General features: G+C 43.7%; 1 protein-coding gene across 1 annotated transcript; it reads right to left on the minus strand.

Moving 5' to 3' along the window:
- Window positions 1-5,299: 5,299 nt before the first annotated feature.
- LOC144133712 (uncharacterized) lies at window positions 5,300-11,052 on the minus strand. Its single transcript, XM_077666849.1, has 5 exons — window positions 10,860-11,052; window positions 8,782-8,918; window positions 7,978-8,106; window positions 5,490-7,013; window positions 5,300-5,380 (listed from the first exon to the last, which is right to left on the minus strand). The coding sequence occupies exons 1-5, from the start codon at window positions 11,050-11,052 to the stop codon at window positions 5,300-5,302; spliced, it is 2,064 nt and encodes a 687-aa protein (XP_077522975.1).
- Between the last annotated feature and the right edge of the window lie 6,336 nt (window positions 11,053-17,388).

Raw genomic sequence — 17,388 nt, forward strand, 5'->3', positions numbered from 1 at the left:
TGGTTGTTTTTTCTGCTGCTTTATAAGTAGTTTTCTTTAAGCGATTTATTAATCTAAGTATTATTATCCCACTGATAAGCATAGCACATAAAAAAAAATTAACGTTCCCCTATGCACCTTAGTTTCGGTGACTGTTGGCTCCCTTCATAAATTTGTCAAACGGGCCCCTCATTTCCTTTAACTTGTTGTGCTAATAGCTTAACGAGGGTCTCGGTTCTGGCAGTCTTGATGCCATAGGTAGCATAAGAGGGCTCTCGCGCAGTTTCCACCCTCGCCGTTAGATGACGTTCTACGTCACGCTCGTGGTATTACAGGACGTGCTACGTCCGCCGCTATGGTCGAGGGTGGCGCTGGTGAATACTCTCAAGGCTCGCTTACACCCAGTAAACATAAATACCCACGAGAGCAGCAGATTGGACAGCCGTCGCCGTAGCTCAGTTGGTAAGAGCACCGGACGCGATATTCGGAGGTCGTGGGTTCGGATCCCACCGGCGGCATGGTTGTTTTTTCTGCTGCTTTATAAGTAGTTTTCTTTAAGCGATTTATTAATCTAAGTAATATTATCCCACTGATAAGCATAGCACATAAAAAAAATTAACGTTCCCCTATGCACCTTAGTTTCGGTGACTGTTGGCTCCCTTCATAATATATATATATATATATATATATATATATATATATATATATATATATATATATATATATATATATATATATATATATATATATATATATATATATATATATATATATATATACACAGACAAGGCAAATGAAGTGAGGGGCTCATTTGACAAACATATTAAGGAAGCGAACAGTCACCGAAATCAAGGTGCATAGGGGAATGTTTTTTTTATTATCTAGTGCCAATCAATAAAAAAAAAAGAAAACATTCCCCTATGCACCTTGATTTCGGTGACTGTTCGCTTCCTTAATATGTTTGTCAAACGAGCCCCTCACTTCATTTGCCTTGTCTGTTAATAGCTTAACGGGGGTCTCGGTTCTGGCAGTCTTGATGCCATAGGTAGCATAAGAGAGTTCTCGCACAGTTTCTGCCCTCGCCGTTAGATGACGTCCTACGTCACACTTGCGGTATTACAGGACGTGCTACGTCCACCGCTATGGACGAGGGTGGCGCTGGTGAACACTCTCATCGTTCGCTTACACGCAAAACATAAATACCCACGAAAGCAGCAGATTGGACAGCCGTCGCCGTAGCTAAGTTGGTAAGAGCACCGGACGCGATATTCGGAGGTCGTGGGTTCGGATCCCACCGGCGGCATGGTTGTTTTTTCTGCTGCTTTATAAGTAATTTTCTTTAGGCGATTTATTAATCTAAGAATTATTATCCCACTGATAAGCATAACACATTAAAAAAAAAAATAACGTTCCCCTATGCACCTTGGTTTCGGTGACTGTTCGCTCCCTTCATAAATTTGTCAAACGGGCCCCTCATTTCCTTTAACTTGTCTGCTAATAGCTTAACGAGGGTATCGGTTCCGGCAGTCTTGATGCCATAGGTAGCATAAGAGGGCTCTCGCACAGTTTCCGCCCTCACCGTTAGATGACGTTCTACTTCACGCTCGCGGTATTACAGGACGTGCTACGTCCGCCGCTATGGTCGAGGGTGGCGCTGGTGAACACTCTCAAGGCTCGCTTACACCCAGTAAACATAAATACCCACGAGAGCAGCAGATTGGACAGCCGTTGCCGTAGCTCAGTTGGTAAGAGCACCGGACGCGATATTCGGAGGTCGTGGGTTCGGATCCCACCGGCGGCATGGTTGTTTTTTCTGCTGCTTTATAAGTAATTTTCTTTAGGCGATTTATTAATCTAAGAATTATTATCCCACTGATAAGCATAACACATTAAAAAAAAAAAGTAACGTTCCCCTATGCACCTTGGTTTCGGTGACTGTTCGCTCCCTTCATAAATTTGTCAAACGGGCCCCTCATTTCCTTTAACTTGTCTGCTAATATATATATATATATATATATATATATATATATATATATATCGTGAGGCGACACCTCCTTTCCCTCTACCCCAGCGGAGCACATCTCCGGGACCCGTTTTTTTCACGGAGTTAGCCGATGGGCGGAGCTTGACGTCGTCCGACGTCACAAAACAAAAATCTAAATAATGTTGTCGCGCTTGCCGCGACCTACCGCGGCCGGAGAACGACCGGCCAGATGTGAGATGAGCCGAGTCACCGAGTTGCGGAAACTAGCCACAGCTAGCCGAGCCATGCCGAGAGGCCAGGCAGGGTATGTCTGAGCGCGCTGTCTGGCGCTGTTCAGCCTTAGTAATAAAAATTAAGGGGTGCACATGAGTCTCCTTACGTGCAGAAATTCGAAAGCCCCAGCACATATCTCGAAGATGTGTTGCCAAGAGAACTTGCATTAACTAGGCGCGCCTTTACTCAGCTTCAAACGTCGAAATACATGATGGAACAGTAAGTGTTATGACAGCATTTAGTTGCAGAACTCTTTCAGGTTGCGGGACTTGCATTACTGTGCTCCGGGCACTTGCGACGGGCTGTAGACAATTCACTTGTGCAGGCACTCCTTTCAGCTAGTTCCTGGCTGCCAGGAACACCAAAACATTATCAGAAGGAAGAAAGCTTAGTAAACCACGGTTCAAGACAAGACAAAAGGATGTCAAAAAGTGTTCACAGTCATGTAACTACAAAGCAGCAAGTTCAGTGCCTATACAGCTATATTAAATGTAATATGTGCTTGTTCCCTTTGCTGTTTCCCCGAGAAAACACCCGTCGATAAAAACCAGTGAATCTGGCTGTAAATGGATTTGACTGAACGACTTTCACGTGAGGCAGCCCGAGAGCAATAGGTTAAAATAAAGTTTGTATGCCATTCCTTATGAGCCAAAACTCGGCTATACATGCTGCATACACAGAGTAATTGAAGAGGTACTGATATGAGGTTTACACGAGTTCAGTGCCTGTTTGCTGTCTTCAGATCCCTTTACATAGAGTACATTGGACCTGATCCATTGTCAACAAATAAGATTGGAGTTGTGAACGCAGGACCTCTTCTTCCCTGGAGATTTGTCTGAAGACTGCCGAGAATGAATGCCAGTGCACTGAAATCTGCTTTAGCTTTCTTCTCTCCGATAACTGAACAAGCATTCCACTGCATTTCATGACTCATCGGGGAAGCTATACAAAGCTGCATTTATTTTATTCTATTTTTATTTTATTCAGCACTGCCGGCAACCTTTTGGCAGCTAAGACAGGAGCAATTACATAGCATTTCAAGTTATATTTTTTACAAATCATTGTCATACTATAACAAGAAAAATACAAAAACAACAAAATTATACAGCGAAAAATCAACATTTATTAGCAAATTTTGGCACTTCTGAAATAACAAGGAATGCAAAGCAATCACAAGTAAAGAACAACGGCTGCTAAAATAGATTCGGACATTGACAGGCACCTTATTTGGCAACCCGTTCCACTTGCAATAGTCCTTGGGGGGGAAAAAGGAACTGGTGTCCGCATTGGTCCGGTATTGAGGTACCAAAATTGCCTTGTGTTTCATCTGGGTTGGTCATGACGTGTTAAACTGCATGTATGTCTGGAAATCTAGTTTTATCTGGTTGTAAACGATGTTGAATATCATTTTTAGGCATTGCAACTTTCACCATGATTCGAGTGTGCAAAGACCGGACGGTTTTTAAACATCTGATACGGAGACCTGCCCAGGTATATTCAAAGCATGCTGTGCAAGGTGTGAATGATATTTTTTTACTGTGTTACCACGGTGACAGCCTAAGAAGACTGCAGGGAGTGGCAGAAAAAGGCCATTGTGGGGAATTATCCAAGTAGCAGGTTAGAGTGTGTGATGAATTGAGAAGCACCCTCTGTGCTTCATTAAATGTGTCCATGACACTGCTATATGAATTAGAGGAGCAGTAACCCAAAGTCTGAAGAAGTACATTAATGCACCCACCAACTAACCCTGGATGCTTCCAGCAAAGATGAGCGTGACAACTCAGCCGCAGGCATGTGGCGTCGTCGCTGTACAAGCTTACATGGCATGATAAGGGGAGCACGTGAACAGAGGAAAAGTTGAATTGGTACAGCTGCCACTTCCTGACACACAGTGTGACTAAATAACAATGAAGCCTGAATCGCGTTAGTAGGTGGCTATGCACTACAGCCTTGCCGAGAGGTCCAGGTGCAGTGCTAGAATGGTCTCGTTTAGTAGGAGAGGCCCACAAGCCGAGGTGGACAGATGCAGTAGACTGATTTCTTGACGTAGCAAGGCTCAAGCAGGGAGTAAGCCTTAATAGAGATGCAGGCAAGGCTTTCAAGCTTCCTGTAGTTCTATTGCAGAACACTCTGGTGGTTCACCAAAACTGAGGGCATAGTCAAGATGATAGGATTATTACCATGTCAAAAATTGTCCCATTTGTTGACTCTTAAGCATAAGAAGGTTCAGCCTTGAGGGAGAAAGTATCTCATGATGGTGGTTAAACTGGGCAAAGAATGAATAAGAAGTCTTGAATTGCATCCTCCTATCCTCCATCTTCACTATATGAATAATGTGTTCTCCTAATAAGCCACACACCTAAGAAATGCGGTACAGCTGGTCCCATAGCAACCACTTTTACTGGTAAATACCTACTGTAGTGGCTCAGGCACTGCACTGTTCAGCCTGGCATTGCAGATTAAATCCCAGTTGAGGTGACAACATTTCAGCCAGGACAAGATTCGACGATTCTTCTATTTTGTGCAATGCCAGCGCATTCGAGACCCTCTGGTCATGAAAATTTATCCTGAGCCCTGTACTAAGGCATCTGTCATGGCCAGGTGCTTTAAGCTCCAGATATCATTGCTCCTTGTTTGTGAAATTTTTCTCTTGCATCATGGTGCCCCACTGAGTGATTCCTTACTCTAAGGGGTTAAAATTAATGGTCTTGCGCAGCTCATCTGCCTGTTTCCCAACACGGCCTCTAGTGCGCCAGTGCTCCTTGTTCGTCCTTTCTGTTTGCAAAATCTTAGGTGCTGCTCGTACAGCATCCTTCTGTGAAGCGTGGGATGCTTGGCCTGAACAGCCTTTTGTTGGGGAGTTTCTGATGAACAGACCGCTGGTAGACGGAACTGATTGTGCAAGAAGAGAATAAGCTTCCACCAGTTTTTCTGCTGCTTTGTCTAGAGCTGAAGAATCGCTGCAGTAAAAAAGAAGACTGCTACACTTCTCCATTATGCTTCGAAAGTTGTTTCGCTTCATCTTCAGCTGATTCGAAGAACATAGAGGTATGCTGAGAGCTGTCACTTCATGCGAACTTGCTCCTCCTCCATGCCCTTCCTGGCTGTCTGGTTCGTTTTCTTGGTCATCAGCAGTAGCACAGGCTGTCACAGCAACATGAGGCCGATTCAGGTAGCTTTCAGGAAGGTCAGAAAATGAACTCTCGGTCAGCCTGAACACTGCACAAAAGTGCATGCACGGAAACTTTATTGCTGCAAAATCCATGCACGTGCAGTTCGGCCCTGCAAAATCCACCGTGTGCCAGCTGGATGACGACTGCGACTGTACGAGGTACTGCCCTACCGCAGATTTTCTCTTGATGTCTTCATGCGTGTACTCGCATGCAGTGAACATCCTCTGCATTACATGCTTAATAAAAGCTGGTGGCCGGTTGTGCAAATATTCTGGGATGTTGTTTTTGTATGTCCGGTACGATGATGACAGGCTCATTACCTTCCTTTGGTGCTGATGTTGTCTGTCAGGCAGAAATTGCTTGACAAGTGTAGAGATCAGCATTGCCAAAGACTTTCTGCCATGGCTGTTTTTGATGTAATACTGCTTCAAGATTTTGTTTTGTGCTTCAGTGCCATTATTTGTCGTCAGCACTACATCATAGCCTAACCTATATGCACGCACCCACATTTCTTTCACTCTCAGCCAATGTGTGTCAATGTAACATCTGAATTTTTCATTTTCCCAATGCCGAGATGCTTTGAGATCATTAATACATTGATTCATTTCTTCCTCAGAGGTTGCATTGGCTATTCTTCGCAGCAGAAAGAGGACGTCTTCTTTTGCAACAGTGCAATTCTCGGACCTGTTTAGCCACCTTCCCCATGCCTGCTCTCTATGAAAATCACAAATTGTGATTTGGCTTTGGGGGAAGCTGCTCTGAAGGGCATTGATTTCTACCTGACTGTAGTCAATCATCCAATACTGCGGATTGAAGTCGGGGCACCACTGCCTGAACATTTCAAGGGCCTCTGCGACGCAGGCACTCGTTTCAAATTGCGTTATGAAAACACCGGCACACATGTAGCCTTGTGCTGTCTTCACGACAATGAAGAAAAGTGGCAGAGCATAGTCTGTCGTTTTGTTCGTTGCATCCAGGCATGAAACTGATTGCCCATATTTTATGAGCATTTCATTCATAAATTTTGACTGGTAACGAAACAGTAGCGTTTCCTCGCATTCCTGCTCCATTTGCTCCAAAACGTCATCACTTGGAAGGCTATTGATTTGTTCAGTTTTCTTCTGATACTGTCTGTAAAAGAATTTAATATCAGGCTCCTCTCTCTGATATTTATCAATTAACTGCTTAGCATTTTCTTGATCAAAAGAGCTAAACCTATCTCTGTGAAGAGCAGCCTGTATGTGGTTGTGTATGTCTTCTTGTGTTGGGAAGAATGCTCTGCAGCTTCTTGATGGCTTGTTTTTCCCTCCAAACAGAACGTCTTGTACGTAATAGTCAAGACACTTTTTCACTTCCTGTACCGATGTCACGCACTCACAAACAAGGTCCTGAATTCGTGCCGACACAGCTTTGTTTACAGTCTGGCTGAAGCCTGCCATTTCACCAAATTGGTGAGCATGGTGGAAACTCATGGGCGAGATTGCCACATAGATGCGCTGTTCGGTTCTGCAGTTTACATGGGCCTTTTGCTCCTCAAGTTCTCTTATTTTTGCCGCCTTCATTTGCAGAGATTTTCCTATCCCTGTGTGTTGAGGGATGTCAACCTGAAATGCAAGCAGAACAATGAACACATAAAAATCTGATCACAATAAGAGTTCAACACAATAAAAGAAGCTCACTCTTTTATGTGGAAAAGATCCTTTCTGACAAATTAAACAGCAAAATAATTAATTTATCAGGGGCCAAGTGAAAGAAATGTGGTTTAGCATGAATTTTCTAAATGCCTTTGTTCATGCCTCCAATGACGTTAACTAGGCTTGCTATTTCCACATAGCAATTCTTGTTAATCGATTAGGATGAACACGAGGTTACAAGAAGGTTTTATTATTACAAGTAAAAGAAACTGATTTAATTTGTTTTCCTGTTCAACAGGATCCCTAAACTTAACAAACAAATGATTATTACAAAAGGCCTGGCAAGTATAAAGATGAGAATGTGCAAATTGTGTGTTGCAGTGAAAGCAGAGCATAAACTTGATTTTTTGGTATTAATCAACTTACGGTACAATCTGGTGCATGATCATACTATGTGGATACATAAATGGTCATGATAAAATATGCATATTCAATGCCGAAGCTTTATGCTTTAATGTAGGAAGTATTATAAATTAAAATCTAAGGCAAAGCACATAGCTGAACTTTTAAACACATAAAAAGAAAAGGCTAAGGCCTGACACCTGGTGCAATATCCAGCGAGAGCTACTGCTTCTTCCGCATCTAATTATTATAACTGGTGCTTCAGTGAGGTGCTATGAGGAGCTTCACATAAACAGCTCTTGCTGTAAAAGAGAAGCGTAAAACCATGGGGCATAGTTTCAGCAAAAACGAGCTTTACACTGAAATTTTGAAAAGTCTATTGGTCAAAGTATTGGTCTGAAATGTGTCTGAAAATGCTGTGCAGTATGTTCTGTGTACCTAATTATAAATTTATTCTTCTTGTTTTTCCAACTCGGAGATAAGACTTGTGCTTCACTGCATTGTTCAATAAAATGCGTGAACAGTGGCCAACCTTGAATTCTGGGTACATGCTGATCCACTTTAGATGCATGCTTGCAGTGCACCCCTTCTTCTTGGTTCCTTGCAGCTTGATCTTTTTTTTGCAAAAGACTTCGCTGGACCAGTCAGTTGGATCTTGTGCCTAAAAGCATAGCCACACATGAAAATTACCACTGTCTGTGCACGTTATTGCAATGAAATCAGTACCTTACTGCAGATTTTATGTAGTTCATATGCACAGGGTCTGCCATGTTTAGCTAGAGGATTTTAAAAATTTTCTGCCTCCAAAACACTACCCTATTTGTAACCAGAAACTGGCAAAACGTTATGGTCTGTTTTGCTTAAGAAATGCTTTAATATAGACAGCTGCCTGCGCTGCCCTATATAATTCAGAAACTGCTGTTAACTGACTCCCGTTTGTAGGCAAACAAGGAAATTAGACGGGCAGCGTCAGCTGCTGACATCATTCGTAGAACTCGCCCATCTTTCGGGTTGGTGCTCTTTGCCCAGGCTGCCCTTCGACCCTGGATGGTCCTCCATACAATCTCCAATGGCTTCATAACGCGACTATGCATATAAGATGAATTACTGTCGAAACATGGGATTCAGCCCATGAATGCAGGACTTGTGCTGAAGCTAAACTTTAATCACTAAACCGAGACTCATTTTTATAAATACTTAATATAATCATTTGCTTAACGAAAACATATGCCAAATGTGTCATCAGCCTATACACAATTAAATAAAAAATAACTGCACCAATGATTGTTATTGTTATTATTACTCTACAATATTGTTTGGATCACAAGGTGCTTACAGTGCTAGTGCTTTCACATTTGTCCTTATGGTGATCAATTCCAAGCACACAGTCCTTGTCCACTTGTCGGACGACTTGAAACGGCATGTCCAGAGAAACAGGCACTGTACCCCGTTTTGAAGAGAACATCAGTTGAGCTGGGTAAACGGAAAAAGTACACTCTGAGAGACACCAGTTAGACTTAGGGGCCCTAGGGTTCCGTTTGGGCGCGACACGTTGCAGGAGGAAGATGAGGCGTAGGCAAACTTCTCGGCAGAAATGTACAGCTTAGTTTATCTATTAAACCATTTACATATTTTACACATCGACCAGTGTGGTCGCTGCCATCAAGAACGATCAGGAGCGTCAGGCAAAAGCTCGCCCCTACGAAACTGTCCTGCCTGACCGACTTGACTCGTGCTACACATAGGGGCTCCTCGTTCTTCGGAACGTGGCCAGCGCAAAGTTTGGCCCTGTCCGTACTCTCACGACTCCGACTCTCCACCAAGAGCCCCTGCCCAAGTCACCCCCTTTTGGTGCCAAAACGCCTCTTTAAATCCGTTTCCCCAGCATCCTGGGGACCATTTTAGCGACCAATCAGGAATGAGCTTCTTAAAGCCAATCGGAGCATTTTCTCTTAAATTGAAGGGACCAATGACACACCGGTGCCCACGAGCTTGTTTGCTCGCGAGGACCGCGAGCATTCCAAGAAGTCGATCGAACTTTTCCACAAACTCCAAAAGCAACATCAACATGACAACAAAATACACACAAGCGCAACTTCCACCAGCCGGTGCTCTAAAAACAGATACAGGGTGGCATCTGAGCCCCGCTGGCCAGAAGCAGAGCAAACACAGCTCATTAACCGACATCCAGCTGCACGACCGTCGCACGTGCACCCAGAGGATGGCCCGCCAGTAGCCTTCCAAGAGAGCTTCATTCTTCAAGCTACGTCCACAAAGCTTTCTTTGACACTGCGCTCGAAAAGCCATAAAACGGACCTAAACAATGCGCCGGGGTGCAAGACACGCAGGCACTGCGCAGGCATGGAGCGGGTCCCATTCAGGCACCCCTCGCTGCCGTTACTGCTTTTATTTTTTAGCTCGGCAGCCCTCTGCCAGCAGCATTTGCTCTGTTTGTTTTAGAACGGCCTAGCGACCGTCGCCGGACTGTGGGCCACGCGGCGAGCTGCTTAAGAAAAAAAATCTGCATACAAGGACCAAGTCAGCGGCGCCCGGGGCGAAATGTGGATAACCCATTGCCCCACGGCCCGCAAACCCAACTACATCTACCCAAGAATCTATCTAGCACATAAAACAGGCTAATCACACCAGCTTGACACTTGCAAAAAAACAAACAAACCAGTGTTCCGAATCTTGCAAATTTTAGGTTCCAAGGATCTTTCTCTGAATTAAGTGACTTGCGGTTTTAGGCAGTTTTGTTACTCAGAGTGAAATGTGCTATGCAACATGACGAAAAAGGTTTTACAACTATAAATTACGACTTCTAACTTTCTGGTGAGAAGTTTTAAGCGTGGATCAACTTGTTTGGATGGCTTGTGCTATATACATATCCTGCTATTATATACGAGAACGATGTTTACTGCCCCCCCCCCCTTTCTTCACTTCCAGAAAAAAAAAAGCAAGAGTGGTTCAGATCTTGTGTATCATTGAAATCCCATTTGCAAGCTGTAAATATTTTGCTGCGTTAATTACTATAACAAGACCGTGACAATAAGATGGCTGATCGAACACACAGCGAGTATAATATTCGGCCAGTTAACGAAGGCGACTCAGGCTATGAGAGGGACATCGTAGCGAAGGGCTCCGGAAATTTCGACAACCTGGGGTTCTTTAACGTGCACCGAGGTCGTAAGGCAAACGTGCTTCTAGAATTGCGCCTCCATCGAAATTCGATCGCCGCATCAGGATCGAACCCGCGTCTTTCGGGTCAGCAGCCGAGCCTCATAACCATTAGGCCACCGTGGTGGCTGCATTATACTATATATAAAATGCGTACATATATGTACTCGTGAACATCGCTAGTTCGTCACGTTACATTAGTAGAGCATATATACTTCATACTTCAAGAGTACTCACATGCCCCACACTTGTGATTCCTTGACGACGTCGTAGAAAACTGGACATGAACGGCTGCTAACTTCTTCTCGAACGCTTGCAGCTCTTCATCGGACTGCAAATAGCCAGTCCACTTGTCACCAGTTTTCTGGAGATCTCGGAGGCATTCCTTCATAATCACGTCTTGTGGGTCGTCCGCCGAATCAGGGTCCATCATCTCAAACTTTTACTCAACTCGAAGAGCCGCGCAGGACACTCTGTGAGCGCGTTTAAAGTTCCGTTTTCAAAGCGCGAGAAGCCGCGCAGGACCCATTGTGAGCGCGTTTCAAAGTTCCGTTTTCAACGCGCGCAACACAGGCGCAAGCGCAGAAACAGCCTTTTTATTTTTTTTTAACAAATAACCACGTGACCACAACCGCTGGCACGCAGAGGCGCACACCGCGCGCGCGCGCACAATTCGTTTTTTTTTCCTTCTTTTTTTTATCGCGGAGTGCCCACGTGACTTTTTGAGGTGACGTCAAGCTCCGCCCATCGGCTAACTCCGTGAAAAAAACGGGTCCCTAAGCGAGCGGTGTCGACGGCGGCGCCATCTTTGGGAGTCCGGCAGCGGCGTTGCTGGCGACGGCAGCTCAAGGTCGTTCATCGGCCACGGCGTGCGGCATACGGTTGAAGTGCGCGACGAGCCGAAATGGCTCGCTGGCTGGCGTAGTAAAGCTTTCGCTTTAAAGCTAAGTATTCTGTCGAGAGACAAAGTTGATTACTTTTTATTTGTCTTGCAATATTTGTAAAGCTTTTTCCACAAACAAGTTCTGTGTAATATGCTGTGCTTATACGAAGCAAGGGTCTTCAACAGATGTAATTAGTGGCGTGTAAAGCACTGATAAGGGAGGGCATGTTGCACGTGTCTATTTACTACCAGGATACCATAAGGCCTAGCGACACGGCCCAGTATGGCTTTTTACGAGTATTTGAATTCGACTTCTCTCAGTGAACACATCGAAGGCCGTAGAGTTACTCGAATTATTGGATCACACCTTTAGCTGGGAGCGCTTGCTTGTGAACTCATTTTTTTCCTTGAAGGATCAAGCATGGGTGACATAAAGAGGACCATCGTTGCAGTTGATGCTGTAGAATGCATTTTTCAAGAACACTTGAGAAGGCCGAGGGTCTCCTGCTTGGAGCCTTCATTGTGTTCAACGTCTTGTACCCATGATGAGGGGCAGTCGGGAGACTGCCATCTCACCATGGAGTTTCTGCAGAAGTAAATGAGTGAATGTGGGTGATGCTTTTGATAAGTAATTGGAAACTGAGGCAATAGTGTGAGCAGCGGGCTTCTTTTTCCTGAGGAAAGGCACTCGCCCTACTTAGCCAGTGCCTTAAGTGACCAGTTCAGCTCTGTTCCCCTGAAATCCTGATGTCGTCACATACATTCCTCTCGTGAATTTCTTCGTTCTCCGGCACTGCACCGTGTTGCCTTTTTGGCACAGCTGTACGCCGTTTCGCCAATCACGGGTGCCTTCGTCTTTAGAAAGTATAACGGCAATATTATTGACGTAGTGCTGTTTGCCAGCGGCACATGCTCACAAGCCTTGCGCATTTGCTAGCTCTGAAAATGAGTCCGAGGGTTGCGAGATGAAGGTTGGAGTTGCACCTAGTTCCGGTATTCTGAGACTTCCAAAACTTCTGATTTGATCATTAATTGTCGCATGACGATTGCACCAGCCTGGCAGTTTGGAATGCCTAAAATTGGTCATGTGTCCTGTAATATGTACTTTTTGGTGTTATGCATAGTTTTGTGAGTTGGCTACCGCAAGAAAGGGGCAAGGACGAAAAACCAGACAGGATAGGCGCTACTGTCAATTATTGCTAAATGTAATGTGTGCAGCACTTTTATAAGTACCGATGTCGGGAAAATTGGCAGCGAGAGTCAAGTGAAAATACAGTTCTTTTAGGTCGCTCTACTATGTATCAGTGTCCACTCACTAGTGGCCTAGTGCAACATTACAGTGTTGTATGACTGTGGGTTGCATCCACGGATGAAGCACTAAGTTGCCGAATGCCTGTCTGCAGTTTTACAAACCTCAGATTTCCTTGCTACCTTTGATGCAATGCTCGCTCTAGCCTGTGTATAATCGGCCTCAAGAAACTAGAGCTCTCTACCTCACCTTCTGGGCACTCAACAAACCTTTTGCAATGATGAATGTCAGTCTTTTTTTCTTTTTTTATTGAAGCTGGAGACGTACGTGACACATAGGCAGGACAGCTTCAGGGGTACTGTCACAACCATTACATGGCGCTTTCTCCTTTCACCTGGTGACTTGGTAGCGGCGACGACGACTGGAACAACCCCTGAACACCGGTCAGCTCTTCCCGCATATTACCTCCGATAGAGCTATATAAAAGCTTGAATTGCCAGCAAACCGCACGTGCCTGCACCGGTGACGTGTCACAGTGCCGCACACTTGCACAAGGAAACCATCTACAGCGTTCAACACCAGGTGGCACGGTCATCAACGCTCTGGACTTATAAGGAGCCACAAATGGCGCACCGAGGTCACTTAGTAGTGGCGACAACGACTGAAACAACCCCCGAACACCTGTCTGCTTTTCCCGCAGGTCATTGTCTTGTGAGCACTTTTTCCTTAGCTATAGTCCTGCCTTCGCTGCTCCTATGTTTGACGTGTGGGTGTGTGCTTTTTGAGTGCTACCTCAATGGATAAGGATCTAGCAAGATTTAAAGAGGGAATAAAAGCAGATATCCTGAAGTTTAAAGACGAGCTCCGCTAGGAGCTCAAGTTTCTACGTGAGGCGTCCGAGCGAGACCTTCGCACTGAACTGCGCGAGATACGAAAGGAACAAAGAAATATAGTGCAAAGCATAGAATTTGCAGATTCCACAACTGAAGAACTGAAAATCAAGTTAGAGGCTGAAGTTCCAAAAAACACTGCCCTGCAAAACGAAAACCAAGCACTTATTTACTCCATGCAAACTTTTCACGCTACTGTATGGTGCCTAAGTCATTTTGCTTCACCTCGTCATGCGCTATACAAACAAGATTTTATTTGGATGTGACCACTGGCGCATTTTGTGCACCTCTTCTTACTGTGATCGCTTATATAAGCTCATCCGTTTAAGTTCGCAAGTAACACAGATAAATACGAGAAGAGAATTGTGAGCCTAGAGCAATACTCGAGAAACTTAAACATCGAAATCCTAGGTATCGAAAGAAAAAAAGACGAAAATGTTCCTGACATCGTATCCAGAGTGGGCACTGCCATCAAATTCCCAATCACGCCTGCTGATATTGAAGTCTGCCATCAAGTACCAACCCGCAACCCAGACAATTCAAACATAATAGTGCAATTTAAATCACGCGCAAAACGTGATGTGGCACTCAAGAAAGCAAAGAGGGCTGGGCTCACCAACGCAGACATAGGTTTCAATGACAATGACCCCGAAAATGGCTCAGCACCTGTATATGTGAATGAACGTCTTTGTCCCGCGCTTAAACGGCTGCTTGGTGTGGCCAGCAAGAGGAAAACAGAACATAAATGGAAATCAGAGCGGTCGTTCAATGGCAAAATATTTGCGAAGCAGACAGAAACCCCTAAGATAATACAGATTGCCGGAGAACACCACCTTCCAGAGATAAACTAACTTGTAAAAAACGCATTAGCCGTTCAGTATGGACTATCAGGCGTTTGCTCTACCAGAATCCGTTTTCCCTCCCTTTTTTTCGAGCACATCTGTCCTACATTTGAACACCCGTTCTACAATAAACAAAGATGAAATGAAGCCCCTCATTTCTGCCGCAAGGCTAGGCCTATTTTATGCATAAATAAAGACGTTTAAAAAAAAACAAAGATGACGCTATCAATAGCCTCTTAAACCAGTTTAGCTTTAAATTTAATAGAATTTTGTTGACTGAAACATGTTACAAGGGCTGCAATAGGCTTAACCTTTATGGGTACAGAGTGTTTTTCATCACCCTACAGATTGAAGAGGTGGTGGTACTGCAATCTATACTGATGCGTCTAAAAATTATATTTTGCTTGAATATAACCAAGATACTGTTGACAATGAAATGTTGGTGTTACAGTGCAAGGATGAAATCCTATCTGTTGTTTACCGCCCTCCCTGTGGCAACTTGTGGTGCTTTATGGAGTTTTTGGAAGAATTTTTGGAGTATGTCTCTGAAATCAAAATGCAACTGACGTGTTCTGGAGATTTTAACGTTCATATTTTAGATGACAGCAACATAGCTTTCGATTTCACTACTAGATTAATCCACCGTGCCGACACAATTGCATGTGATGTAAGCAGCCACGGCCAGTATTCATGTTTTTTAGTCGAAGTACGCAAACGGCAGTAATGTGAAAGTTCGCGATTCTTTCTTTGTTCAGTGTATTACACCTGACGAAATGGAATCGTTTAAAAATGAAATAAGTACTTGTGACTGGTCTTTTATTTTTGAGAAAACATGCGCGGTTGAGGCATATTCTGCTTTTATTGAAACATTTGTGCGCTTATACGGACAACAATTCCCTTTTAAAACAAGCACACGCTCAAAGAAAATAAAAAAGCCCTGCAAAATGCGATGCCACATGAGAATGATAACGCATAAAAACTGCTTGTACCATTCTTTCCTGCACACGCGTGAGCCAGAGGCTTTTCAGGAATTCAGAAAGACGCGAAATAAACTAAACGCCGAGATCAAACGAGCAAAGCATGCGTATTATCATCATCTATTTGAAGATATATCTAGAAATCAGCCTAACCTACCTGGGAAAGTAGTAAACAATGTACTGTGCCGAAGCAGCTTTAAATAAGCCACAGATATGATCATTGATGACGATAAAGAACTCATCGTCAAGTCGCTTGTAGATTACTTCAATAAGCATTTTGTCAGCATAGGCGCAACAGCACACCTCATGACATAGGACGAAAATATAATTTGCAGCCCGGTAAGCAGTCTTTTCATGGAACCCACTTACGAAACCGAAGTGTCCAAAACATTCAAAAGCCTAAATAACAGCGTTGCTTTAGATTGTTATAATCTACAAATCAAGCCAGTAAAATATGCACTGTAATTCCTTCTTCCAGTATTGGTGCATATATGTAACTTATTTTTTAATCTGGCGTCTTTCCCACTAAAATAAAACGGTCTAGAGATTCGGTCATTTTTAAAGGTGGTGATAAGAACATCGCGGCTAATTACAGGCCAATAAGCATCATTCACGTCTTTTCTAAAGGGCTGGAAAAGCTTATATTCATGCGTCTCATGCCATATTTTGCACTAAAAGATGTTTTCAACGATGACTTACATGGTTTCAGAGCAGGGAAATCAACCGAAACTGCTCTCCTAACTCTGAAAGAAACTGTATTGGATAACATTTATAGAAACTTTGTTACCCTTGGCCTTTTCGTAGACTTCACGAAAGCTTTTGACTCCTTAATCGATAGTATCCTTATAACAAAACTATCTTGGTACGGTGTCCGTGGTACACCCCCCCCCCCCTCCCTGGAATTAATGAAATCATATTTAACGACAGAACACAAATGGTAAGCTTCGATCCATCGATCGATCCATCGATCGAAGGGTAACCATCGATCAAACTTTCTACCAGTCACTACGGTGTTCCGCAAGGAAGCCTACTTGGACAGCTTTTGTTTAATGTCTTTGTCAATGATATTGTACATATTGACAAATCAATTAAATTCATCATATACGCCGACAACTGTACGATACTTATGCCCGGTCAAGATGCAAATGTGCTGAGAGAGCAGTGCCAAAACTTTCTTATAAATTTGTCCTCATGGTCAAAGTTAAACGGACTTAATGTAAACCCAACAAAGACGAAGGTAATGATTTTCATAGCGAAAAACAAAGTATATCAATTAAACCAACCAATCACCTATGAAGGCGTGAATATAGAAATAGTTAAGTCACACAAAATACAAGGAGATATATTGAATAGTAAACCAAACTGGGACTCGCATGTTGTATAGACATATGCAAGAAAATCTCCAAGGTAGTTGGCGCTGTTCACGTTGCCGGGCAATCCGTATAATGAAAATTAAGCTTCAACTATATAATCTACTCACACATCTACTACTGCCATCTTGTTTGGGGAACCACCACAACCACTAATATGCACAAAATCTGTGTCCTGCAAAAGAGAATCCTCTGTTACATTGCCAACCACGAATACCTCTCTCAGATCAGTCCCTTGTTCGCGACTTATGATATCATCCCCGTGTCGTGTTTGTACAAATTCCATCTGTGCACGTTAAAGAACCCCAGTTGGTCAAAATTCTCGGAGCCCTTGACTACGGCGTCTCTCATAGCCTGATTCGCTTTGGGTCGTTAAACCCCCATAAACCAAACAAATTCCGTATTTTAAGCTCATTTTATCTTTCGCGAGGCTTCTTCCATGACTTCTTAATTGCCACCGCATTATTAAATCGTCACGAAAGTATAGTTTCACCAAGAAACTAAAATTTCGTTCGTCTCGCGCTTCCGCACTAATTATAAAAACCAGTCACTAAA

Source organism: Amblyomma americanum, chromosome 5, assembly GCF_052857255.1.
Source record: "Amblyomma americanum isolate KBUSLIRL-KWMA chromosome 5, ASM5285725v1, whole genome shotgun sequence".
Classification (NCBI taxonomy): Eukaryota; Metazoa; Arthropoda; class Arachnida; order Ixodida; family Ixodidae; genus Amblyomma; species Amblyomma americanum.

Coding starts and splice junctions, on each gene's coding strand:
- LOC144133712 (XM_077666849.1), bottom strand. CDS start 11,052: ATGGACCCTGATTCGGCGGACGACCCACAAGACGTGATTATGAAGGAA. Junction 8,107..8,781: donor AATGTGAAAGCACTAGCACT/GTAAGCACCTTG, acceptor CTATGCTTTTAG/GCACAAGATCCAACTGACTG. Junction 7,014..7,977: donor GCATGTACCCAGAATTCAAG/GTTGGCCACTGT, acceptor CTTGCATTTCAG/GTTGACATCCCTCAACACAC.